Below are 23,321 nucleotides of genomic sequence, written 5' to 3'. Positions count from 1 at the left end.
GTCAGGGAGCGCGACGATTACACTGTTATTTTTTTTTAACGAAAAACTATTCAGAATTTTCTGAAAATAATTCTTTTTTTTTAGGTTTCTAGGGAGAATAAATACAATAGAATTTTCTTACAATTAATTTTACTATTTCTTTGTAGTCTTTGATTCTTTACAAAAAGACAATAAAAATCAGTTAAAAAAATAATTTGAAAAGAAGTTAAAAGTTTTCGGCGCAAAACCGCCGCCAAAGTCAATTCGGCGCATGACGTCGGCGAAGCGTTGTGTCACAATTTTGTGAATTTTCGGAATTTTTGTGGGTTTCTGTGGCTTTTTTTATTTTGACGAATTTTCTCCACCAACTTGCGAATTTCCTCCATAATCGTGTAATAAAATCCACCCAACATAAATGCTAGTAATGGAGAACCCCGAAGAAGTGCTACAAATCCTCGAGCGCTACACGAAATTGAAGCCAAAGGAGATCCCGCAGGAGCTGGAGGAGTACATTCGTCATGTAGCCAAAACCGGGGATACCGTCTACAGATGGCCAAATATTAAGTATTTATTCCGTGAGAAGTTAATCAATGTGATCAAGCAATTTCACGACTCCACACCATGTCTCGAAGGTAGGGCAGTTTTTTCGTTGTTGTTGCAAAGCTATTCTTGCGTCAGCAACAGCGTAATTGTGTCACCCGGACGCTCCTCTCATCCGGGTGAAGCTCAGAAGGGGGCAATGGGACTGACCTTCCACGTATTGGTTTTCATTGCAGATTTACCCCAGTACCCCAATGTGGATCCCTTCAACTATGAGACAATGAAGAATGGACTTTTAGAGCGTCTGGACACCTTCAATGCCGCACCATTTACAATCCAGAGAATTTCGGAGCTTCTCTCCGATCCCCGGAAGCAGTATACGCGAATTGATAAGTTTATGCGGGCAGTGGAGAAGAATATTTTAGGTGAGTGCCTCTGGAATTTTCCACAAAATGTTCCTCGAAGCTTGATTTTTCCCTATTTTTTGGGGGTTATGTTGCAGTTGTAAGTACCATAGAACCAGGCAGGAAAACGACTGACAGCGAGAATGGGGACAGTTTGGATTCCATGGTGAATGGAGACTTGCCAACGGATGTTGATGTGGATATTGACATGCCCAGTACTGCTCTCCCGTCAATAAATACCCTCACAACATCGGCAGCTGTTATTATGGCAGAAGTAGCTGCTGTGGCGAAATTTGTCTCCAGCGCCTCGAAGTCTCCCACTCCGGAGGACACATCGAATTTACCGGATACCCTTGAGACATCCGAAGCCGAGCCTGAGGTAAACATCACAGATAGCATAGAGAAATTCGAGGCAACACCACCAGAGGAGGGAGAGAAGATTGCCGACATCCAAGAGGCCTCAACATCCTCCCCGTTGGTGGTTATAAAACCACTGGAAAGTACTACGGAAGCACCCACCAAGGTGGAGGAAAGTGAAACATCCAATGAAGCCGCGGAAGTTGCAATTCCTGTGGAAGCTGCAACAATTGCTGAAAGCACCCCAGAAGAGGTGGAGAAAACCGATTCCGACAACTCCAATGTCACAATTTCATCTTCGTCATCGGATGACAGCAACAGTACGGATGAGAATGAAAGTTTACCGGGACAGGGATCAGATGTGGAGGATAAATCAACAACACCCGTAAGTACAGCTGTGTCTGAACCACCTGTTGGGGAGAAATTAGAGAAAACCGAAGAAGAAAATGTCTCAAATGAGGCTGAGGAGGTTGATCCCGCTGCACCTGCTGAAGCACCTTCGGAAGCCCTGAATGTTGGAGAGGAGGTTAAACCATCCCCCAATGCTGAAGCTGCCCCGGATACAAAGGAGAATGAAGAAATTCCAACGAATACGGAATGTCCGGTAGAGGAGGAAGTTCAGCAGGAGAAGCAACAAGAAGAATCCCCGGTGGAGCCTCAAGTGCCGGTGGAGACGGCCGTAAATGAACCAGTTGTACCCCAATCACCCCCAATTGCATTCCAATCAACCGATACGGACAAGAATCAAGTGCTAGAGTTGAGAAATCGCACCGAAGACGGTGAACCAGTTTGTAAGAAGCCCATGGAGAGTGAGATGCTGATTGAAGTACCACCAGCATTGCCACTGGATAACCCACCACCATCCACCTCAGTGGATCCAATTGACGTTGCATCGCAAATGGTGGCTGATGAGGGTACCCTCGTGCCCCCAAATGCCGGAGAACTGACGACGGATGAACCCCATGTGGGGGCCCCAGCCACGGGTGAATCCACTGACCTCGTCCTACCCCTCGAAGTGGCAGAAATGGAAGTGGCTCCGGTGCCCTCCGATGTGTCCGAAATGGCCACAGAGGAAGATCACACGGCAGCCAAGGTAGACGACGCCATGGAAGTGGATGAGAGTAGCATGGAGCCAATGGATCAGTAAGCCCCCTCCCCCCCCACACCCACACATTTCACCGATAAAATATTTTACACAGAAAAAAAAACTTTTAAGCAGCCCCCTCTCCCATAAATTAATTTTTACGTCTTAATAGAGATTACGTAGACATATTGACCTTTAGCATAATGTTTTTCATTTAATTAAACAAATTGTAAAATGCAGTATCGCTTCGAAAGGAAAAAAAAAGAAACATTTGCGCAGATATTTCAAGTTTGAAACGTTTGTATAACTTGAGATTTTTTTTTGGAGGAGATTAAATGTCGCATCTAAAATAATTCAGAGCTTTTTATTTATATCTACAAATTTCTTGTTTGTACCCTTTTTTCACATCGCCCAATTTACAACATTACGGCCCCTCAATCCCGAAGATCTCCGCAATGCCCTCATTATTGGTGAGAGAACACGAAAATTCCATATGTGCTGGACGTTCAAGTTTAATAAATGGTTGATGAGCTGCAAAAGATTGAGAGAATTGTAAGGGAAATGCCGGAGGGAGATCTTTAATCAGGGGATACTCACAGCTGTATTTCTCAAAATTGTGTACTTTGAAGCGATTAACTTCATCATTTGTGTGCTTCAGGAGAATCTCTGCTGTCTTTTGGCGCTCCTCCACGTCAGAATCATCGCTCTCGGGCGTTTCTTGGGGCTTTTTCACCTTCCTCGGACGTCCAGGACGACGCTTCTGTGGAACCGGAGACGGGGGTTTACTGTCCTCACTTGATTCTTTTTTTATGCGCTTCCTTGCGGATTCAAACGAACTGTCTTCTGGCTAAAAAGGGAGTTTTTTCAAGTAAAAAATTAACAGAATATCTTTCCGGGAGAAGATCTTAAAACTCACCTCCTGTTTGATAGCTTTGGCGGAAGCATTGGCAGGTTTGAGGGTACTCTTCTGGACGAGAGATCGTCCCTCTGTGGTCAGCAAACGTACATCAATCTCACGCATTTGTGATGAAACCTTCAGTGAAGGTCTATCCTGAACATTCTCAGTTTTAACCGATGGCACGGCTATTTGCATCTTTTCAGGACATCTCAGCACTAAAACAGCATCATCGCTGTAGCAATCAAGGAGATCATCCCGCGTAATGTACGCATATGACTGATTGACAATATCCTCAATGGAATTTCTCAGATTCTGCCTCATGTACACGCAATGCTGCGTCAGCTCTTCTTCCTCCTCCTTCAGCTGATTCGCAACACTCTGCAGCTGCGTTGCCCGTTGACTTGTTGTAGTCGGCAAGACGGATCCCCTGAAAAAAAAAAAACAATGAAGTTTCAATTCTCAAATAATTTTGAAGCGCGGGAAGTACCCCCTATCTCCCAAACTACATCATAGATGCCATTGGAGTGCTGCTTAGCCCCTAAAATGCAAAAAACAATACGAGAAATCGCCTCCGGGACTCACCTCCACTGAATGCTATTTTTGCTCTTCTTCTCAATCAACCCCACACCCTCCAGGACATTCGTGATGTCGTAGATTCGCCTCTTCTGCCGCACATGGAGCTCATCCGCAGCCTGCAAAATAACACGTAAAAAAAGTTTTCAAAACATGGAGTTCGCGCGACTCTGGCTTCCCCGCATTTTCGCCCAGTTCAAAATGCCACTCCCGCAAAAACATCCAGACCCCCTCGCTGGTACCCCAAACCACCTCGTAGTGCAGCAGAATGGGGCACATTGGTGGGAATTACTGTAAAACGCCAAGGAGACGGGAAAGAAAACTCACATATCGTAAATCGAGAAATCCATTTGAACTCTGTCGCAGTAACTCCACAAAACGCTTGGTGAGCAAACCCAGGGATTTGTCGTTGCGCTTGAACTCGTAGTAGGAATCGTCCATGCTTCAGGAAGTGCCAGGAAGGAAGATTTTCCAAAAATTATGACAAACTTTTTAACCTGCCGCCACAACTCATCAATTCCATCACCCATTCACGCATCTGCTACATAAAAGGGGTAGGATACGTGCTTTGCTACACAAGTCGTCGATCTCATTCAAACTGTCAAATTTTTTTCCTCAGGTACACTGTAAAAAACAAAACGTGACTTAAAAACGTTGTTTATTTTTTTCCTTATGTTTTTTGGGGATCCAAAAATTGCTGAGAATGGCCCCCTAGGGAGCTTTCAGGAGTGACTTGGGACCCGTAATCGTTGTAGACTTTGTGGTACGATTTTTGAGTGTTTTAGACTGGCGATGCCGATCAACGCGACGCTGCCATCTAAGCAAAATTAATCTAATTTTGCTGGAAAATGCGAGAAAATTGTGAAAAACCTTCCGTACGAGCGAGACAGTAACAATCATGCACGTGTGAATGAGAGAATCAAGGTAGGTCTCACTTCCTCCTCAACCAACAGCGCCAAAATAACAAAGCGGAGATTTTTAAAACATTAACGAACTAAATTTTGGCGCAAATTTTATTTTATTTTCTCTTCATTTTCTTGAATTTGTTCCCCTTGCCCCCTTTTGAGGACTTTATCCTCTTCCGGACGCCAACATACTGCTCAGTATCGTCGTCACTGCCATCGGCATTTTTCCTATTCTTCCCGGAACTCTTCTTATCTTCAATCTCCTTTAGAGCCACTTTGGCACTCCGTTGTGCCTCTCCAACTCTCTCCTGTAGCACCATCACCTCATCCTTGTCGCATTCATACTGCGGCAACTGTTTCCCAATTAGGTGTTCTATTCTCTGGTACAGCTCCACATCGTACTGCGTAACAAAGGTGATTGCCTTCCCGGAACGTCCCGCACGGGCTGTTCGACCCACACGATGAATGTAGTCCTTGCTGTGGGTGGGAATATCGAAATTCAACACAACGTCCACATGGGGGATGTCCAGACCACGAGATGCTACGTCCGTTGCAATTAGTATTGATCTGCTCTTTGCCTTGAATTTATTCAGAGCTGCCAGGCGCTTATTCTGTGACATTTGTCCATGAAGGGGCACTGCAGCCAGGCCCAATTCTCGCAGCATTAACGCTGTTCTCAGGGTATTGTTGCACGTACTGCAGAAGATCATGAAGCTATTGCCAGCGAGATCATTGAGAATATGCAGCAGGTAGATATCTTTGAATTTTGACGGGATAAACACGTAGTATTGCTGAAGTTTCTCAACTGTTTGATACTTGCTGGACACTTCAACTTTTACGGGATCCCGGAGACAAGCTCTCTGCAGCTTCCGGACTTTACTCGTCATGGTCGCACTGAAGAGGAATGTACGACGCTCTCGGGGAATTTCCTTGAGGATTTTATCCAATTCAACCTCGAAATCCATGTTGAGAATTCGATCTGCCTCATCCATCACGAGGTACTTTATGCGATCCAAATCGAATCCTTTTGTGTTTTCCAAGTGATCCAGCAAACGTCCGGGAGTGGCTATTACGATATGTGGACGCTTTGCCAGCTGAAGTGATTGCGCTGTCATGTCCATACCACCCACAATCACAGCTACTTTTAATCCTATACCGCTTCCTAGAAGAATAATTAATTCCTCATTAACTTATATCCTAAAGAACATTATCAGGATGAGAATTTTGTGAGGAAAATCAGTGGTAGTGACGAATGAAGAGTTTTCTCATCATTTTTTTTTGTAATCAATTAATCTTTATCATCATTGAAACACATGGAAAGGACAAAAAATTAGAGAAAAATGAAAGAAAACTCACCTAGAGCTTTGAATTGATCACCAATTTGATCAGCAAGTTCTCGTGTTGGTGTGAGGATGAGAGCAAACAGTGATTGCGGGGTCTCCATGAGACTCTGCAGGATAGGCAATGCGAAAGCAGCTGTCTTCCCGGATCCAGTTTCAGCCAATCCAATTACATCTTTCCCCTGAAGTGCCAGTGGAATGGCTTCTCGCTGAATTTTGCTTGGGCTCTTCCATTTGAGCTCAGCACATGCTTCACAGAGAACATCATTTAGACCCTGTAAAGGTACAAAGATGAGAATCATTAAAGCCCACGTGTTTTCCGCATTGCTAAGAACTGTAAACAATACGAAATTCATACCAAATCCTGCCATGAACAGCTTTTCTCCTTGTCCTCGGGATCAACCCCATTTTCCTCACCACTATTTACATCGCTATTCTCTTCACTTCCCCCGGAAATACCGTTTTTTTCCTCAATTTCAGCACCACTCTCAACTTCCGAATCTGACATTTTTGAGGTTATGTGTTAGTTTTGATTTTTATTAACCCTTTCGTGACAGTGCGAGTTGGTGAGTTCTATTTTTCGAAAAAATTTTCCGCCTACAAAGATAAATTGTAAAAACCAATAAAAAACCGTGGAAAATTATCAGAAAAGCATCTGAAAAAGGTCGAAAAAAACAAGAAAAACCTGTCTACAAAGAGGAAAATTGTAAGTTTTTTGGTTATGAAAATTTTTTGTCAAAATCAAAAAATTGAATTCTTCCGTTAAAAAATACATTTTCCGCCCGGAAATGCATCCAAAAAATGTGGATTTTTACATAAAATAATTATAGAATACCCCAAAACATTCTTTAGAACATTAGGAACCCTCTAGCAATGCGTAAAGTGATCGTTAAGCTTCATTCTTTCATGATCGGTCAAGCCGTTTCGGGGCTGTATAATTACAAGAAAAACACCGTACTTGCACTAAAAAAGCATTCCTTTATTAAATCATCTCTCCAAACGGTTTAATCGTTAATTCGTGTATCTGAACATGAGGAGGAGTTCCCAGGATGTGAAGTACACTTGCGGAGATATCCTCAGGAAGCAAATGTGGTCCCTGTGGGATCAAATCTCTGTGCTCCGGGAGAAAAATGTCAGTTAGTACGACTCCAGGACTCACAGAGGAGACTTTAATGTGCTTCTTGCTGCGAATAAATTCCTGGCGATGAATTTCCGTGATTGCAGTCACGGCAAATTTACTTGGAGGATAGATATTCAGCGATGGTTGACTGACCATTCCGAGGAAGTATTGCCCAACAATGCTGTTAATGTGGACAACATGGGAGTTCCTCCCGTGCTTCTCCATGGACTTGTAGGCTTCTCTTGTACAAAAAACGAGTCCCATCACATTTGTATCGATAACTTCTCGAATTGGTGTGGAGTTATCTGCATCAATGAGAGCTGTATCACGAATAACACCGGCGTTGTTGATGAGCACGTCGATCCCATTGAATTTGGCATCAATCAACTCAAAAACTCTTATAATTTCCTCTTCTTGCGACACATCGCACTTCATTGCGTGCAAATTAAATCGCAAATTTTCTGGAAGTTCCTTCTTGAGGGCTTCAATTCGGTCCACACGTCTGGCTAGTCCAACTGTTATCATTCCCGCCTTTACGAGATCCTTTACGAGTGCAGCACCAATTCCTGTGATTAGAATTTTTGTCTACTTTATCATTTTATTTCTTATTAATTTGTGAATGGAAAAGTTCACCTGATGAAGCACCAGTTACAACAGCAACTCGATTTTTCCACTGATCCATTTCTTAGTTTTCCTTATAAATCACACACAAATAAACCTTGAACTTCAAAAGATTGAGACGGCTGCAATAGCATCAGGAGTACAACTGATTTCTCATACACTATTCCCAGCTTATATACCACCTTACAAAAAATTTGATAAGATAAAAGCTGAGAGTTGAGATTACATTGAACTCTGTGTGAGTGAATGAATGATAAGGGAATGACCAAATAGGGAAGGCTGCCTAAAAAGGTAAAATTTTACCTAAATGGTGTTTCATTTTAAGGAAATTCCTCATTTGACCAAGCTAAACAAATTGATCAAGATTAATAAATATGAGATTGGTAGAACATAGAAGGGTAGGGTGCACTTCCTAAGATAGTAATTTGTATTAATAATTAATAATAATTTATTAAGTTCCTTATACAGACTAGTGTATCGGACATGTAATTTGTATTGAAACATTAAATACTTCATAATAGGGGAAGGGAAATGTTGTGCAGAAAAGTATTATTTTTCATGAAGCAAAGAGACGGAGGATTTTCCCAGGAAATTTTTCTCCTAACTCGTCATAAAAAAAATTAATAGCATTCGATCAAACCGCTTAGTACGTATATGTTACCATGTCCTGTGATGGAGTAATGATACAAAAAATCTTTGACCATGTAGGTCACAATAAAAATTATTTTGCCGGTAAAATGTGTGAAATTTTGGCATATTTTTAACTGGTTTATACTGTTGGGATTACAAAGCTATGTACAAAATGTATGTACATAACTAATGAGAAAAGTCACGCATCATTTTTTATTAATCAGCAAAGTTATAAAGTCTCTGTCATATTTACGTAACAGATATAGGTGTATATAGAATGATAAGGATGATAAAGCAAAACGTGACAATGATTTTCAGTAATAACAACCATATAACAAGAGAATTGCAAATGTTTTGGGTGTGGGAGATCGTGAATTGATCTCATTTAAATGTCATAAATTATAAATGAAAGGATAATTAGTTTTATGAGGTACATTATACATTTAAATTAATATTCATAATGTAGAACGTTACAATGATCTTGTGAGATTCTTTTATTTAAATTGATAATTAAAATTGTACGCGGTATATAAACGATTGCTATAAACACCTGAGTCATGCTTCTCAACGCATAAAATGCATTTTTTCTCTATAATATGTAGCTCTCAATTGCACAACTGATAGGAAGATTGTTTTAAAAATTTGCATTTAAATTTAATTCAAATACTGAAAAAGCGTCATATAAAATACGTCACACTTACAACAGCAAAATGTTGCGATATACATAGGTACAAATCTTAAGTGAAACCATCATCATTATGAGCTTTTTTTTCACGACGCGCAACAACTAGGGCTATATGCGATCTTAAGTGAAAATTTAAGAAAATCTCAAATCACATATTTCTAATCACTTATGTATACGTCTATTTAAAATTGTTATTTTTTATCTGAAACGTTGGTGAAATGGCGTATAAAAGCAAGAGAATATTATCACCAGAGTTCAGTTGTATTTCTAATTTGAAGACTCATACATCATTAAAAGCGCGTTAGCATGGAACAGTGGAAAAATCGTGTAGCTGTAGTCACAGGTGCTTCAGCAGGTAAAGAATAATTACAATGAATCGGCAAAAATTTTAGAGATAAGAAAAAAATTAATTTTGAACATAGGAATTGGTGCTGCGATTGCAAAGGATCTTGCGAAGGCGGGAATGATTACAATTGGATTAGCACGAAGGGTCGAAAGAGTTGAAGCTCTTAAAAAGGATCTTCCAGGAAATGTTCAAGGAAATCTTCACGCTGTGAAATGTGATGTGTCGAATGAGGATGATATTGTGAGAGTTTTCTCTGAAATTGATGCAAAGTTCAATGGGATTGATGTGTTGATCAACAATGCAGGTGTTGCTCGTCACACTGAACTGATTAATAAGGATAACTCCTCAAAAATTCGTGAGATAATTAACACAAATGTTTTCGGGGTTGTTTTCTGCACAAGAGAGGCCTACAAATCAATGGAGAAGCACGGAAGAAATTCCCATATTGTCCATATTAATAGTGTAGCTGGACATTACCAAATGCAAATACCTCTCTTAAATATCTACCCCGCAAGTAAACATGCAGTTACCGCCATAACGGAAATCCATCGCCAGGAATTTATAAGGAGCAAACATCACATCAAGGTGACCTCTGTGAGTCCTGGGGCTGTGAAAACTGAAATGATGCCAGATGATGTTGAGGAAAGGTTGGGCAAAATTCCATTCTTAGAGGCTGAAGATATTTCCCAGAGTGTCCTTCATGTCCTCGGAACACCTCCTCGTGTTCAAATTCACGAACTTATCATCAGACCTTTTGGGGAGAGATTTTAATGCTTTGTAAAAATTGTTCACAAAATACCATGTTGTTCAAAAAATAAATATTTTCTACTAAAATGTTCTTTCTTTAATTCTAAATAAAATAAAAAAAAACATAATATATAAACTGAGAATATGAGAAATGGATAGACTGAAATACACGAATACTCTTCATTGTATTATAATTCTTGATATATTCCTGATATATAGGTTCCTATTTTTCAAATTCTTTTAAAATGACTACGCTATACGCTAGGTTCCTCTTTTACCGTCACTCTGTCGTAAAATTAGGTATATACATACATATGTATACATTCAACTAATAAACTAGTATCTAACATTCGAAAAAAATCAGACCTATTTATTTCATTTGTTAGTGTTGATACTGTAGGTATCTATTTTATTTCACGTTATTACATATAATATAAAAGCAGGTAGGTACTTATACATATATACGCGAGTATGTGTACAATATGTTTATTTCAACCCAGAATTACTTGGCAATTTTTATTTTACATAATAAGAACATGATTTTACGAATCTTAGAAAAAATCATTCTAGAAACGAGGTAGATAAGATTTATGTATAAAAGTAGGAATAGACAAAGCACAAAATTCAGTTATATTTCGGCGCTAGAAGACTAAAGACAATCATTATAATCATGGAACAGTGGAAGAATCGCGTAGCTATTGTCACTGGTGCTTCGGCAGGTAAAAAAAAATAGTTTCAATGATGATTAGGCAAAAATTTTAAGACACGCAAAAAAAAAATTTATATGAAAATAGGAATTGGTGCGGCGATTGCAAAGGATCTCGCTAAGGCGGGAATGATAACAATTGGATTGGCACGAAGAGTGGAGAAAATTGAAGCACTGAAAAAGGATCTTCCAGAAAATGTTCAAGGAAATCTGCATGCTGTGAAATGTGATGTGTCCAATGAAGATGATATTGTGAGAGTTTTCTCCGAAATCGACAAAAAATTCAATGGGATTGATGTGTTAATCAACAATGCTGGAGTTGTCCGTGAAACTGAACTGATCAATAAGGATAATTCCTCAAAAATTCGTGAGGTGATCAATACGAATGTTTATGGGCTTGTTTTCTGTACAAGAGAGGCCTATAAATCAATGGAGAAGCATGGAAGAAATTCCCATGTTGTTCATATCAATAGTGTAGCTGGACATTACCCAGTACAAATACCTCTCTTAAATATCTACCCGGCAAGTAAACATGCGGTTACCGCTATAACGGAAATCCATCGCCAGGAATTTATAAGGAGCAAACATCACATCAAGGTGACCTCTGTGAGTCCTGGGGCTGTGAAAACAGAAATGGTTCCAGATGATGTTGAAGAAAAGTTTGGCAAAATTCCATTCCTTGAGGCTGAAGATATTTCCCAGAGTGTTCTTCATGTCCTCGGAACACCTCCTCGTGTTCAAATACACGAACTTATCATCAGACCTTTTGGGGAGAGGTTTTAATTCTTTGTTAAATTATTTTCACAAAATATTATACGTTATATTTTGTTAAAATGTTCTTTCTTTAATTCTGAATAAAAAGAGATTAAAATACACAAAAATCCTTCTCACCGTCTCAACAGACTTAATGCGTTAAAACATCAAGATCTTGTACTTAAATCTAACATTATACATATTTACCTATAACCTACATATAGGATATTAGTTGGTGTTCCACTTCGTGGTTAAGAGCAGTATTTAATTAATTATGGTTTTCGATTTATTCCAACGAACATAAATTCTTATTTTTAAAATTCCTTTAAGAGGGAGTATCATCTTTGGTTTCCCTTTTACCATCGCTCCTTGCCAAAGCAAGAAAAAAATTATTCGTTTGTCTATAATATGTAATTCTATTAAAACTTCTAAAGGGCTCAAGGATTACCTACATTAAATACAATGTAAAAAAAAACAAAGTTGTTGATAAATGTAGCAAAAGCTACCTTTATCAGTAGAGAAGACTGAAAAATCACATTTCCAAGATACTCCAACAAATTTTAATAAAATTTAATGATTGAATTTAAAAAATTCATAAGAAAAAAGGTTCACATACTTTTTTTTTTTTCAAAAATGGAATTTTATTAGAATAATTCAAAATTATATTATGAATTTGATATCCGAAAAATAAATGTTGATAATAATTCTGATTGGAGCATAAACAAGATAATTTTTAAATATCTTGTCATGGATACTTTAGCCTCTATCAGAAGAGGCTTTTAAAATTAAATAAAAAAACGTTCAATCAACAAAGTAGAATATAAAAGCGAAAACACATAAAGTACATAATTTAGTTTCATTTTGACTTTTGAAGACTACCATCATATATCGTGATTATGGAGCAGTGGAAAAATCGTTTAGCTATCGTCACTGGAGCTTCTTCAGGTAAAAAAAAATTCAATGATGATAAAGCAAAATATACCTAAGTAAAGATAAAAAGAAAAAACACCAAAACAGGAATTGGTGCTGCAATTGCAAAGGATCTCGCGAAAGCGGGAATGATTACAATTGGGTTGGCACGAAGAGTTGAAAGAGTTGAAGCTCTCAAGAAGGATCTTCCAGCAAATGTTCAAGGAAATCTTCATGCTGTAAAATGTGATGTGTCGAAAGAGGAAGAAATAATTAGAGTTTTCTCTGAAATTGACGCAAAATTCAATGGAATCGACGTGTTAATTAACAATGCAGCCGTCCTTCGGGAAGGAGCTTTAATCACTAAGGATAATTCTACGTCAGTCCGTGAAGTGTTGGACACTAATGTGTTGGGTGTGGTTTTCTGTACACGTGAAGCCTACAAATCAATGGAAAAACACGGAAGAAATTCTCACGTAGTACACATCAATAGTATAGTTGGACATAACATTATCAATGATCCGAAAATGGCTTCCACTAATATCTACACTGCAGGAAAATTCGCATTAACCGCCATAATGGAAATACATCGGCAGGAGTTCATAAGGAGCAAACATCACATTAAGGTGACTTCTGTTAGTCCAGGGGTTGTAAAAACGGAAATGGTGCCAGAGGACTTTGCTGAAAAATACGGCAACTTTTCTTTTCTTGAGCCTGAAGATGTATCCCATAGTATTCTTCATGTCCTTGGAACTCCTCCTCATGTTCAAATTCACGAATTAACTATTAAACCATTCGGAGAAACTTTTTAAATACATATTGGAAAAAAAGTTTTACAAATTAATACTGAATATGTTTATGTATGAACCCTTCGATTAAAGACATTTTTAACAATACAAAATAACAGGCATTTCTTATCACTCGCATATTTTATCACCAGTTACATAACTTCGTTAAATGTGTGATGTATATACATAATATTTCAATTTTATATATATGTACATAAAGATAGTATATCTCATATCAGAATTACTTGGCTGCTTATAATGTGAGCATGAATAAAGCCAGCTACCAGTGAGATAGATTAGATTCGTGTGCTGTACATAAAAGTGAAAAGACAAAGTAGAAAATTTAGTTATATTCTGGCTTTTGAAGAACACAGATATACTTTTTAAAATCATGGAACAGTGGAAGAATCGCGTAGCTATCGTAACAGGTGCTTCGGCAGGTAAAAATATTCATACAATGATGAAATAGCAGAAATTGAAACGAAAATTTTGGAGATAAAAAAACTTTATATTTAAAAATAGGAATTGGTGCTGCAATTGCAAAGGATCTTGCAAAGGCAGGAATGATAACAATTGGCTTAGCAAGAAGAGTTGAAAGAGTGGAAGCCCTCAAGAAGGATCTTCCAGCAAATGTTCAAGGAAATCTTCATGCTGTGAAATGTGATGTGTCAAATGAGGATGATATTGTGAGAGTATTTGCTTGGATTGATAAGAAATTCAATGGGATTGATGTGCTGATCAACAATGCCGGTATTCTTCGAGAAACTGAATTAATTAATAAGGATAACTCTTCAAAAATTCGCGAAGTGATCGACACTAATGTGTTGGGATTGGTTTTCTGTACGCGTGAGGCCTACAAATCAATGGAAAAGCACGGAAGAAATTCTCATGTTGTACATATTAACAGCATAGTTGGACATAATGTTATTCGAAATCTTCAAATGCCTTCTGGCAATATTTATCCTCCAAGTAAATTCGCCGTGACCGCCATAACGGAAATCCATCGTCAGGAGTTTATAAGGAGCAAACATCACATCAAGGTGACTTCTGTGAGCCCTGGGGCTGTGAAAACTGAGATTTTCCCCCAAGAAATGTTGGAGAAGTACCCCGATTTTCCATTTCTTGAATCTGAAGATATCTCCCAGAGTGTCCTTCATGTCCTTGGGACACCACCTCATGTTCAAATTCATGAATTAACTATTAAACCCTTTGGGGAACAGTTTTAAAAAAATCTAATATCATCGCTCTTAAAAAAATGATTTTACAAAATCAAGAAATATTTAAAATTTTTCTTAATCGATTGTATAATTTCATGCAAATAAAATTTTTCGTTGGCTAACAAAATTCACTTTTCTGACGTAAGATTGTGAAAATTCATGATCGTTTAAAGAATCAACATATCCTCAGGTGTTAAAATTGATAATTGAAAAATATTCCTTAATTTTTCACTTTTAGGAAATCAATAAATAAATCATTCAGTTACTATATCTACTTTCTTAAAATTCGACATTCATAAAGTTTAACTGGTGAACGACTATCTCAATAATAATATTACTTCCACAGCCTCACTCAAAAGAGTGTATGGGACTACCGTATATTTTGTCTATTTTATTCACATTATGTAAATTTTTATCTTAATATATAAAGCTGAAATGTTTGTCTGTCTGTTTGTGGCACATGAACTCCTCCGAAACGGCTGGGCCGATCTTGAAGAAATTTGGTATGGGGGTAGAGGGGGTCAATACGAGTTGCAAGCGCTATATGGGATTCCGCCCCAACCCCCCTTTATAGCGCCCCCACAGAAAAATTGATTTTTTCCCATTTTCTACCTGCTGAGGGGTCAGATAACGGGATTTTTTTATTTTAAAAATTTTTCGGGATACCGTATTATTCATCCCCCCACTAATATACGCCCCCCTTTTATAATTTAAAATGAAGTTTGCTCACACGTGATTGGGGGCTCGGGTTGACTAGTATAAAATAAACGCAATATAATATGAATAAACATAGTATTACTTGGCAGATTTTACTTTTCATTTAGGTACACTAAATATGACGCCTTTTAGAAAAAAAAATGTTCCAACACTGAGATAGATAAGGCTAATATATAAAAGTATGAAAATACAAAAGCAAAAATTCAGTTATATTCTCGCGTCTGAAGACTGAAGACATTCATTAAAAACATGGAACAGTGGAAGAATCGTGTTGCTATCGTCACTGGTGCTTCGGCAGGTAAAAAAAAATTATTTCAATAGTGATTTGGCAAAAATTTTAGAGATAAGGAAAAAACTAATTTTTACATAGGAATTGGTGCTGCAATTGCAAAGGATCTCGCTAAGGCGGGAATGATAACAATTGGATTAGCGCGAAGAGTGGAGAAAATTGAAACTCTGAAAAAGGATCTTCCAGCAAATGTTCAAGGAAATCTTCATGCTGTGAAATGTGATGTGTCGAAAGAAGAAGAAATAATTAGAGTTTTTTCTGAAATTGACGCAAAATTCAATGGAATCGATGTTCTCATTAACAATGCTGGAATTTTTCGAGAAACTGAATTAATTTATAAGGATAATTCTTCCAAAATTCGTGAAGTGGTCGATACAAACATTTTGGGTTTGGTTTTCTGTACAAGAGAGGCCTACAAATCAATGGAAAAGCACGGAAGGAATTCTCATGTTGTTCATATTAATAGTGTTGTTGGACACAACGTAATCCGAAATCTTCAAATGCCTTCCAGCAACATTTATGCTCCAAGTAAACATGCAGTTACCGCCATAACGGAAATCCATCGCCAGGAATTAATAAGGAGCAAGCATCACATCAAGGTGACTTCTATAAGCCCGGGAATTGTGAAAACTGAAATTGTTACAAGTGAATTGTTAGAAAAATTCGGCAATTTTCCGTACCTTGAGGCTGAAGACGTTTCCCAGAGTGTTCTTCATGTCCTTGGGACTCCTCCTCATGTTCAAATTCACGAGTTAACTATTAAACCGTTTGGGGAACAGTTTTGAAATTATAATATTAAAAACAAAACCATGGAAGATTTTTATTTTTTTATACTATGTAACTCAATCTATATTCTCAATCAGCCGATATTGTAATTGATATCTCGACAACATCTTTAAAGAAAATAAAATTTGTAAAATAATAAATGGATATTTATCTCAAATCTTTACAATCTCTTCCTGATTCTTGTGAATTAATTGGTTTTACTTAATTTTAAAAGGACGTACTTCTAAAAAAAATCAAAAATCATTTAACGTATTCAACTAATAAATTGATGATATCCGAAAAAAAAATTCTTCTGTTTCAAACGATTAATAATAATTTTATTATTCCCTTATACATGCAAGTGTTTTTGGGTTTAAACGATTAAATAAGACTATCTTATCTATTTTATTTCAAGTCATTGTAATATGTATATAATCTAACCATGTACCAACGCAACTAATGTATATGTATATTTCAACTCAGAATTACTCGGCAATTTTTATTTTACATAATAAGAACACGATTTTATGGATGGAAATTAAAGTCATTCCTGCAGTTAGATAGATATGATTTACGTATAAAAGTAGGAAAAAACGTCGCAGAAAATTTCAGTTTTATTGTGGTATCTGAAGACTAAAGACATTCATTAAAATCATGGAACAGTGGAAGAATCGCGTAGCTATCGTCACTGGTGCTTCGGCAGGTAAAAAAAATTATAATCAATGTTGATAAAGTGAAAATTTCGGAGATAAGAAAAATTTTTTTATGAAAATAGGAATTGGTGCGGCGATTGCAAAGGATCTCGCGAAGGCAGGAATGATTACAATTGGATTGGCGCGAAGAGTGGAAAGAGTTGAAGCTCTCAAGAAGGATCTTCCAGCAAATGTCCAAGGAAATCTTCATGCTGTCAAATGTGATGTGTCGAATGAGGATGATATTGTGAGAGTATTTGCTTGGATTGATAAGAAATTCAATGGGATTGATGTGTTGATCAACAATGCCGGTATTCTTCGAGAAACTGAATTAATTAATAAGGATAACTCTTCAAAAATTCGTGAAGTGATCAACACAAATGTATTGGGTTTGGTTTTCTGCACAAGAGAAGCCTACAAATCAATGGAAAAGCACGGAAGGAATTCTCACGTTGTCCATATTAACAGCGTGGTCGGACATAATATTATCCGAAATCTTCAAATGCCTTCTCATAATATTTATCCTCCAAGCAAATTCGCCGTGACCGCCATAGCGGAAATCCATCGTCAGGAATTTATAAGGAGCAAACATCACATCAAGGTGACTTCTGTGAGCCCTGGGGCTGTAAAGACCGAGATTGTTTCCAAAGAATTATTGGAAAAATTTGGTGATCTTCCTTTCCTTGAGGCTGAAGATGTGTCCCAGAGTGTCCTTCATGTCCTTGGCACCCCTCCCCATGTTCAAATTCATGAGTTAACCATTAAACCCTTTGGGGAACAATTTTAAAAAAAATATTAATTGTCTTATGATTAAATCACTTCCAAAATTACGTCTAGAAAATGATAAAATTCAGATAGATAATGTTGAATGTTTATAGAAAATAAACCTTCTAATATTTCAAATTGTTATCAATTTATTTCGCAATCGATTCTACTAACTTATCATTTGAGTACCTTAGTTGGGTATATAAACAGCGCATAGCACTCTAGTCAATTCAGTTAGTAATTGATATTGGTACCTACTAAAACAAACCAAATGGAACAGTGGAAAAATAGAGTAGCGATTGTTACAGGTGCTTCTTCAGGTATGAGAGATTTCCTGAGGAAAAAACCCGCCAAGTGGGTATTAAATCAAATATTATTTTTTGGCACTTGTGTCTCAATAGGTATAGGAGCAGCAATTGCAAAGGATCTCGCTAAGGCGGGAATGATAACTATTGGATTAGCAAGAAGGGTTGAAAAAGTTGAAGCTCTAAAGAAGGATCTTCCACCAAATCTTCAAGGAAATCTTCATGCTGTGAAATGTGATGTGTCGAAAGAGGAAGAAATAGTGAGGGTGTTCTCTGACATTGACGCAAAGTTCAATGGCATCGACGTTTTAATTAACAATGCTGGAATTATTCGATACACGAAGCTTATCAAAGCTGATAACTCAATCCCAATTCGCGAGGTGGTTGATACAAATATTTTAGGCCCTGTATTTTGCACGCGAGAGGCTTACAAATCAATGGAGAAGCACGGAAGAAATTCTCATGTTGTCCATATAAATAGCATTGTGGGTCATCATATATCCTTTGATCCCCAATTTGAGGTCAACATGTATCCTCCGTCGAAATTTGCAGTAACCGCCATAACGGAAGTACATCGTCAGGAATTTATTCGGAGTAAGCATCACATTAAAGTCACATCGGTGAGTCCTGGAGCAGTTCGAACGGAAATATTGCCTGAAGATGTTCTCAAAAGATTCCCTGATATGCCACTACTTGAACCTGCAGATGTGTCTCAGAGTATTATTCATATTTTATCTACACCACCACATGTTCAGATCCACGAGTTAACCATTAAACCATTTGGTGAACAATTTTAGTGGCTATTCAAAGTGAATAAAGAATGAATTCCGTCTTCTATTGATTTATGTTTAGCATATAATTAAAATTTATTAAATCTACTTGTGTGTGGAAGGTGTTGTGAATTCTTAGTCCAACAAATGTTGTATTAGCTGTGATTCTTTCGAAGAAAAGAATAGCACAGCTTCTGTGTACCACCTATTTTATATTTGGGAGATTAATTTTTCAGAGTCGAATGAGTCAATTCGATTTTTTTTCATCTTATAAATCCGCTAGATTCATTCTTCTCACGAAATAGTCATTCTACAAAAAATATCTGGTTTTATTCAGTAAACTGTGTACATGATCACAAAAAGTTTTATTGCGCTGCTTTTTTGATGAAATCTGCTGGGAATTACTTGTAATGGACAATGAAATACAATTCTCGTAAATTCTGCGTGAAATAATCTTCATTATATTTTTTTGGCAAGGAAACGTAATGTTTTATATCATTATAATTAAATTTTTATTTAAACAAATTCTTTTAAATTTGTACTATCAATTTTATGTCTGTTTTATGATACAAATTTATGTTAAGACCTTTTTAATTTACATTAAGAAACGAATCCAATTCTTTGATAGAATATGTCTTTGCGATTTAGCTGAAAAATGATTTTTTTTACAGTTTTTTTAAAAATATTTTTGCATTAATTTCTTTAAAAGTGTTGGTATCTACATTTGTATTTAAATAATACAGCCAAATAAAATATAAACACTATAATTTAATTTTCTTTTCATTACACCGAATTGTGCTTTATTTCAAATACATATTTACTACCACGCTTTAATAAAAAAAAAAAACTAATGACCTTCACGAAAGTTACATGACTAAAAACTAATACATAAATTTTGCACATTCAGCATGAAATCACAACTACTATGTACCATCATGCTAATATAAATACCACATAAGAATTTTTCAATTCATTCACTTATCTGTGGGAAGTTGTAAGAAATGGAACAGTGGAAGAATAAAGTCGCGGTTGTAACAGGAGCCTCTGCAGGTTGTTAGGGAATTTTAATTATTTCCTAACGAATGGATTAATTCAAAGGATTTTCTGCATTTTTAGGAATTGGGGCAGCAGTTGTGAAGGATCTTGCAAAGGCGGGAATGATAACAATTGGCTTAGCAAGAAGAGTTGAAAGAGTAGAGGCCCTCAAAAAGGATCTTCCGCCAAATCTTCAAGAAAATCTTCATGCTGTGAAATGTGATGTGTCGAAAGAAGAAGACATTGTGAGAGTTTTCTCTGAAATTGATGCGAAATTCAATGGAATTGACGTTTTAATTAACAATGCCGGGATTTTACGTTACACAGAACTCATCAAAAAGGATAATTCTGTTCCTGTGCGCAAGGTGATCGACACAAATGTTCTAGGTGTAGTCTTTTGCACGCGTGAGGCTTACAAATCAATGGAGAAGCACGGAAGAAATTCTCATGTTGTCCATATTAATAGTATTGCTGGTCACAATTTATTCTTTCCACCGGAAGGATCATTTAATATTTATCCTGCAAGTAAATTCGCCGTCACCGCAATAACTGAAATCCACCGGCAGGAATTTATAAAGAGCACGCATCACATTAAAGTGACTTCCGTGAGCCCGGGTTTAGTTAATACAGAAATATTTTTGCCTGAACATAAGGAAATGATTTCCAAGATGCCCGCTCTTGAACCCGAAGACATTTCTCAGAGTATTTTGTATGTCCTTGGCACACCGCCACGCGTTCAAGTTCACGAATTAACAATCAAACCGTTTGGTGAAATGTATTGAGGTATTGAGCTTTTAAATATGTATCGTTCTAAAAGCTCTTAATATACATTATGTATGTGATCTGTTATGTTAATTAAATTAACATATTTAAATCAACAAATTGAGAAATATTCTATGAGAATAATTTGTTGAATTTCTGCTTGTTAATTTATAAGAGCTTCGAAGAGGGTCACAAAAAGAGCTTTCATGAGTTATTGAAGCAGCAAAAAAGAAGTTAAAACTGTATTATGCATTTCCAGTTGGAGTTTTGCATTTGATTTAAATAAAATTCAACTTTGAAGAACCTCTGAAAATTTTATTTGTAACCTTTGTGCTTCTTGAGGACCGGGAATGATTTCTTGCATTAATTTTACACTTTTTTCAGAAATTTCTTATTTTCTTTTGTATTAAAAAAACATACAAGGATTCACAGGATCAAAAACTAAAAAAAAATTTTTACTAAAACTTCTTTACTCAATTGGCAATTTTAATTCTTTTAGAGTGCATAAAAATTGCATAAAATGTTTTAGTTCTCATAAACTTCAATCAGATTCTGTTAATGAGCTTTAGAACATTTTACGCGAACTTTCAACAAAATTAGTTGAAAATGGACTTTTTTAGACAAATTCCGGAAATTAATGAAAAAAATCTTAGAATATCAGAGTTAATTTCCCTCAAAGTTTGCGTACTTTGCAAAAAAAAAAACATTTTCTTATTTTAATATGTACTAAATACATACATTGCGGTCTCTAAAGGATTAAACAATGTTTGTTTTATGCGTTTTATGTATACATACTATGCAAACAGTCAGTAGAATATGCACAAAAATTACAAGAGGTTCAAAAAAGTATCATAATATTGAACAAATTGTGCATCATTCGCATTTAAATATCATGTTAAGCAATCATAAATATTATAACTTCCATTAATTATGTAAATTATGCAGATAAGTAATTTAATAATTAATAAATTGATCTTGAATTTTGCCAATTGCCGACTTCACTCTTTAATTTCAATTTCTGTTGCTTTTTTTTTTGTTGAGCGAAAGTGAGGAGATAATTTCACTTCGTTTGCATGAAAAAAAAGTTGATTTCCAACTGTACCCATAAGAATGATCTACTGACCTTTAGCAAGCTGCTAGATTACTTTTTTTTGTCATATTCCCAAAAATTCTGGTTTCTATTGTTAAATTAATAAAAAGTCTGGATCGAGAGATGATTTTGGTCAGTTGGTTTCGTACTTCCAAGTCGTTCGGGTGCTTAAAAATTTTATAAATTTCCTCCTTGCAACCATGGATCAGTGGAGCGGTCGTCTAGCAATTGTAACTGGTGCCTCATCAGGTAAATTGAATTTTTCTCAATTAAATTAACTTCTTCTTCTTCTTAATCTCCCTTATTCCTTTCTTTAAGTAAAAAAAAAAGAATTTTATAAAAAAATTGATTTCTTGCTCTTTCAAGAAAAATCTCAATTCTTAGAACAAATAAGAATGTGGAATAGTAATTAATTCTGTTCAAATAAAATTCTTCTTTTTCAGGAATTGGCGCAGCAATTACGATTGATCTCGTGAAAGCGGGAATGGTCGTTGTGGGTTTGGCGCGGAGAGTTGAACGAATTGAAGCCCTACAGAATGCCCTTCCAGCAGACGTCCGGATGAACTTGCACGCCCTTAAGTGCGATGTTACCAATGAAAAGGAAATTATTGATGTCTTCGGGAGGATCGACGCCCAATTCGGCGGCATTGATGTCCTCGTCAATAATGCCGGAGTTCTCCGCTATACTTCCCTCATTGAGCCCAACAATACAACACCAATTCGTGAGGTGATGGAGACGAATGTAATGGGGCTCATTTTCTGCACACGAGAAGCCTTCAAGTCCATGCAGAAGCACAAGAGGAATGCGCATGTTATTCACATGAATAGCATCATTGGGCACAAGGTGTACTGCAACGTCGAGCAGCCCTCAATCAATATCTACCCAGCGAGCAAGTATGCAGTTACGGCAATTACGGAAGTACATCGCCAGGAATTCATCAGGAGTAAGTGCCCCATTAAAGTGACTTCGGTGAGTCCTGGCCTCGTGAAGACTGAAATTTTCCAATCGGAAAATAAGGATATCTTCAAGGAGCTCCCCTGCTTGGAACCTGAAGATGTTTCCGCAAGTATTCTGCACATTTTGGGAACACCACCTCGTGTGCAAATCCACGAGATGCTCATCAAGCCCTTTGGGGAGCCATACTAAAAGTGAAACCAACTCAAAAGTCTGCCGTAAAAATTATCTGTGAATTATTTGTTTTTATGCATGTGTTGATTAATTATATATTTGTTATACCATTTGATCGCAATTTCGAAAGATTCTCGGTTAAAATTTATAAAAGAAAAACGTAAGTAATAAAATGTACATTTAAAAGAGATTTTTCTAGTTTTTTTAATTTATTAAAGGTTTCTTCTGTTCTCTTCAATTTTGCTTCTTCTCTTGATTTTCTTGCGATTTTTTCTTCAATCGCTTTTAGAAAGGTTCGAAATAAGTGCTGGTTGAATCTCCTTTTTTTTCTAATTGAAATTTTCTGATAGTCCTAATAATTTAATCAATCTAACAAGAACTAACTTAATGATAATTTTTG

General features: G+C 36.8%; 13 protein-coding genes across 14 annotated transcripts; 10 read left to right on the top strand and 3 right to left on the bottom strand.

The window, feature by feature from the left end:
* Positions 1 to 236: 236 nt before the first annotated feature.
* LOC129796999 (serine/threonine-protein phosphatase 4 regulatory subunit 2) lies at positions 237 to 2,717 on the top strand. The gene is made up of 3 exons (XM_055839220.1): positions 237 to 611; positions 756 to 944; positions 1,022 to 2,717. The coding sequence occupies exons 1-3, from the start codon at positions 395 to 397 to the stop codon at positions 2,425 to 2,427; spliced, it is 1,812 nt and encodes a 603-aa protein (XP_055695195.1). The 5' UTR covers positions 237 to 394; the 3' UTR covers positions 2,428 to 2,717.
* Positions 2,710 to 4,378, bottom strand: LOC129797039 (transcription factor E2F5). The gene is made up of 5 exons (XM_055839281.1): positions 4,163 to 4,378; positions 3,845 to 3,954; positions 3,281 to 3,689; positions 2,962 to 3,211; positions 2,710 to 2,895 (listed from the first exon to the last, which is right to left on the bottom strand). Exons 1-5 carry the CDS (start codon positions 4,274 to 4,276, stop codon positions 2,789 to 2,791), a joined length of 990 nt encoding a protein of 329 aa, XP_055695256.1. The 5' UTR covers positions 4,277 to 4,378; the 3' UTR covers positions 2,710 to 2,788.
* Positions 4,379 to 4,830: 452 nt separating this feature from the next.
* Positions 4,831 to 6,624, bottom strand: LOC129797019 (ATP-dependent RNA helicase DDX47). The gene is made up of 3 exons (XM_055839249.1): positions 6,439 to 6,624; positions 6,097 to 6,355; positions 4,831 to 5,902 (listed from the first exon to the last, which is right to left on the bottom strand). Exons 1-3 carry the CDS (start codon positions 6,586 to 6,588, stop codon positions 4,854 to 4,856), a joined length of 1,458 nt encoding a protein of 485 aa, XP_055695224.1. The 5' UTR covers positions 6,589 to 6,624; the 3' UTR covers positions 4,831 to 4,853.
* A 13-nt stretch (positions 6,625 to 6,637) lies between these two features.
* On the top strand, positions 6,638 to 16,534 carry LOC129797054 (farnesol dehydrogenase-like). Of its 2 annotated transcripts, XM_055839304.1 has the most exons (3): positions 6,638 to 6,786; positions 15,427 to 15,617; positions 15,690 to 16,534. In XM_055839304.1, exons 2-3 carry the CDS (start codon positions 15,569 to 15,571, stop codon positions 16,391 to 16,393), a joined length of 753 nt encoding a protein of 250 aa, XP_055695279.1. In that variant the 5' UTR covers positions 6,638 to 6,786; positions 15,427 to 15,568; the 3' UTR covers positions 16,394 to 16,534. The 2 variants fall into 2 exon arrangements, with proteins under 2 accessions (XP_055695279.1, XP_055695278.1); XM_055839303.1 differs by lacking the exon at positions 6,638 to 6,786 and having other exon boundaries at positions 14,851 to 15,617.
* Positions 7,039 to 7,967, bottom strand: LOC129797049 (farnesol dehydrogenase-like). Its single transcript, XM_055839299.1, has 2 exons — positions 7,834 to 7,967; positions 7,039 to 7,766 (listed from the first exon to the last, which is right to left on the bottom strand). Exons 1-2 carry the CDS (start codon positions 7,880 to 7,882, stop codon positions 7,063 to 7,065), a joined length of 753 nt encoding a protein of 250 aa, XP_055695274.1. The 5' UTR covers positions 7,883 to 7,967; the 3' UTR covers positions 7,039 to 7,062.
* On the top strand, positions 9,382 to 10,332 carry LOC129797058 (farnesol dehydrogenase-like). Its single transcript, XM_055839307.1, has 2 exons — positions 9,382 to 9,491; positions 9,559 to 10,332. The coding sequence occupies exons 1-2, from the start codon at positions 9,443 to 9,445 to the stop codon at positions 10,251 to 10,253; spliced, it is 744 nt and encodes a 247-aa protein (XP_055695282.1). The 5' UTR covers positions 9,382 to 9,442; the 3' UTR covers positions 10,254 to 10,332.
* Positions 10,778 to 11,816, top strand: LOC129797059 (farnesol dehydrogenase-like). The gene is made up of 2 exons (XM_055839309.1): positions 10,778 to 10,948; positions 11,024 to 11,816. Exons 1-2 carry the CDS (start codon positions 10,900 to 10,902, stop codon positions 11,716 to 11,718), a joined length of 744 nt encoding a protein of 247 aa, XP_055695284.1. The 5' UTR covers positions 10,778 to 10,899; the 3' UTR covers positions 11,719 to 11,816.
* On the top strand, positions 12,540 to 14,729 carry LOC129797050 (farnesol dehydrogenase-like). The gene is made up of 2 exons (XM_055839300.1): positions 12,540 to 12,633; positions 12,706 to 14,729. Exons 1-2 carry the CDS (start codon positions 12,585 to 12,587, stop codon positions 13,407 to 13,409), a joined length of 753 nt encoding a protein of 250 aa, XP_055695275.1. The 5' UTR covers positions 12,540 to 12,584; the 3' UTR covers positions 13,410 to 14,729.
* LOC129797052 (farnesol dehydrogenase-like) lies at positions 13,717 to 14,729 on the top strand. Its single transcript, XM_055839301.1, has 2 exons — positions 13,717 to 13,825; positions 13,908 to 14,729. Exons 1-2 carry the CDS (start codon positions 13,777 to 13,779, stop codon positions 14,609 to 14,611), a joined length of 753 nt encoding a protein of 250 aa, XP_055695276.1. The 5' UTR covers positions 13,717 to 13,776; the 3' UTR covers positions 14,612 to 14,729.
* Positions 16,535 to 16,786: 252 nt separating the features above from the next.
* On the top strand, positions 16,787 to 17,968 carry LOC129797053 (farnesol dehydrogenase-like). The gene is made up of 2 exons (XM_055839302.1): positions 16,787 to 17,076; positions 17,149 to 17,968. Exons 1-2 carry the CDS (start codon positions 17,028 to 17,030, stop codon positions 17,850 to 17,852), a joined length of 753 nt encoding a protein of 250 aa, XP_055695277.1. The 5' UTR covers positions 16,787 to 17,027; the 3' UTR covers positions 17,853 to 17,968.
* Positions 17,969 to 18,053: 85 nt separating this feature from the next.
* Positions 18,054 to 18,972, top strand: LOC129797056 (farnesol dehydrogenase-like). The gene is made up of 2 exons (XM_055839305.1): positions 18,054 to 18,150; positions 18,232 to 18,972. The coding sequence occupies exons 1-2, from the start codon at positions 18,102 to 18,104 to the stop codon at positions 18,930 to 18,932; spliced, it is 750 nt and encodes a 249-aa protein (XP_055695280.1). The 5' UTR covers positions 18,054 to 18,101; the 3' UTR covers positions 18,933 to 18,972.
* An 827-nt stretch (positions 18,973 to 19,799) lies between these two features.
* On the top strand, positions 19,800 to 21,691 carry LOC129797057 (farnesol dehydrogenase-like). The gene is made up of 2 exons (XM_055839306.1): positions 19,800 to 19,955; positions 20,022 to 21,691. The coding sequence occupies exons 1-2, from the start codon at positions 19,907 to 19,909 to the stop codon at positions 20,720 to 20,722; spliced, it is 750 nt and encodes a 249-aa protein (XP_055695281.1). The 5' UTR covers positions 19,800 to 19,906; the 3' UTR covers positions 20,723 to 21,691.
* A 215-nt stretch (positions 21,692 to 21,906) lies between these two features.
* On the top strand, positions 21,907 to 23,111 carry LOC129797048 (farnesol dehydrogenase-like). The gene is made up of 2 exons (XM_055839298.1): positions 21,907 to 22,041; positions 22,236 to 23,111. The coding sequence occupies exons 1-2, from the start codon at positions 21,993 to 21,995 to the stop codon at positions 22,937 to 22,939; spliced, it is 753 nt and encodes a 250-aa protein (XP_055695273.1). The 5' UTR covers positions 21,907 to 21,992; the 3' UTR covers positions 22,940 to 23,111.
* The last annotated feature ends 210 nt before the right edge of the window (positions 23,112 to 23,321 follow it).

Source organism: Lutzomyia longipalpis, chromosome 1, assembly GCF_024334085.1.
Source record: "Lutzomyia longipalpis isolate SR_M1_2022 chromosome 1, ASM2433408v1".
In the NCBI taxonomy this organism is placed as follows: Eukaryota; Metazoa; Arthropoda; class Insecta; order Diptera; family Psychodidae; genus Lutzomyia; species Lutzomyia longipalpis.
The sequence above is the reverse complement of the archived record's forward strand: the minus strand, read 5'-3'. Positions and strand labels throughout refer to the sequence as shown.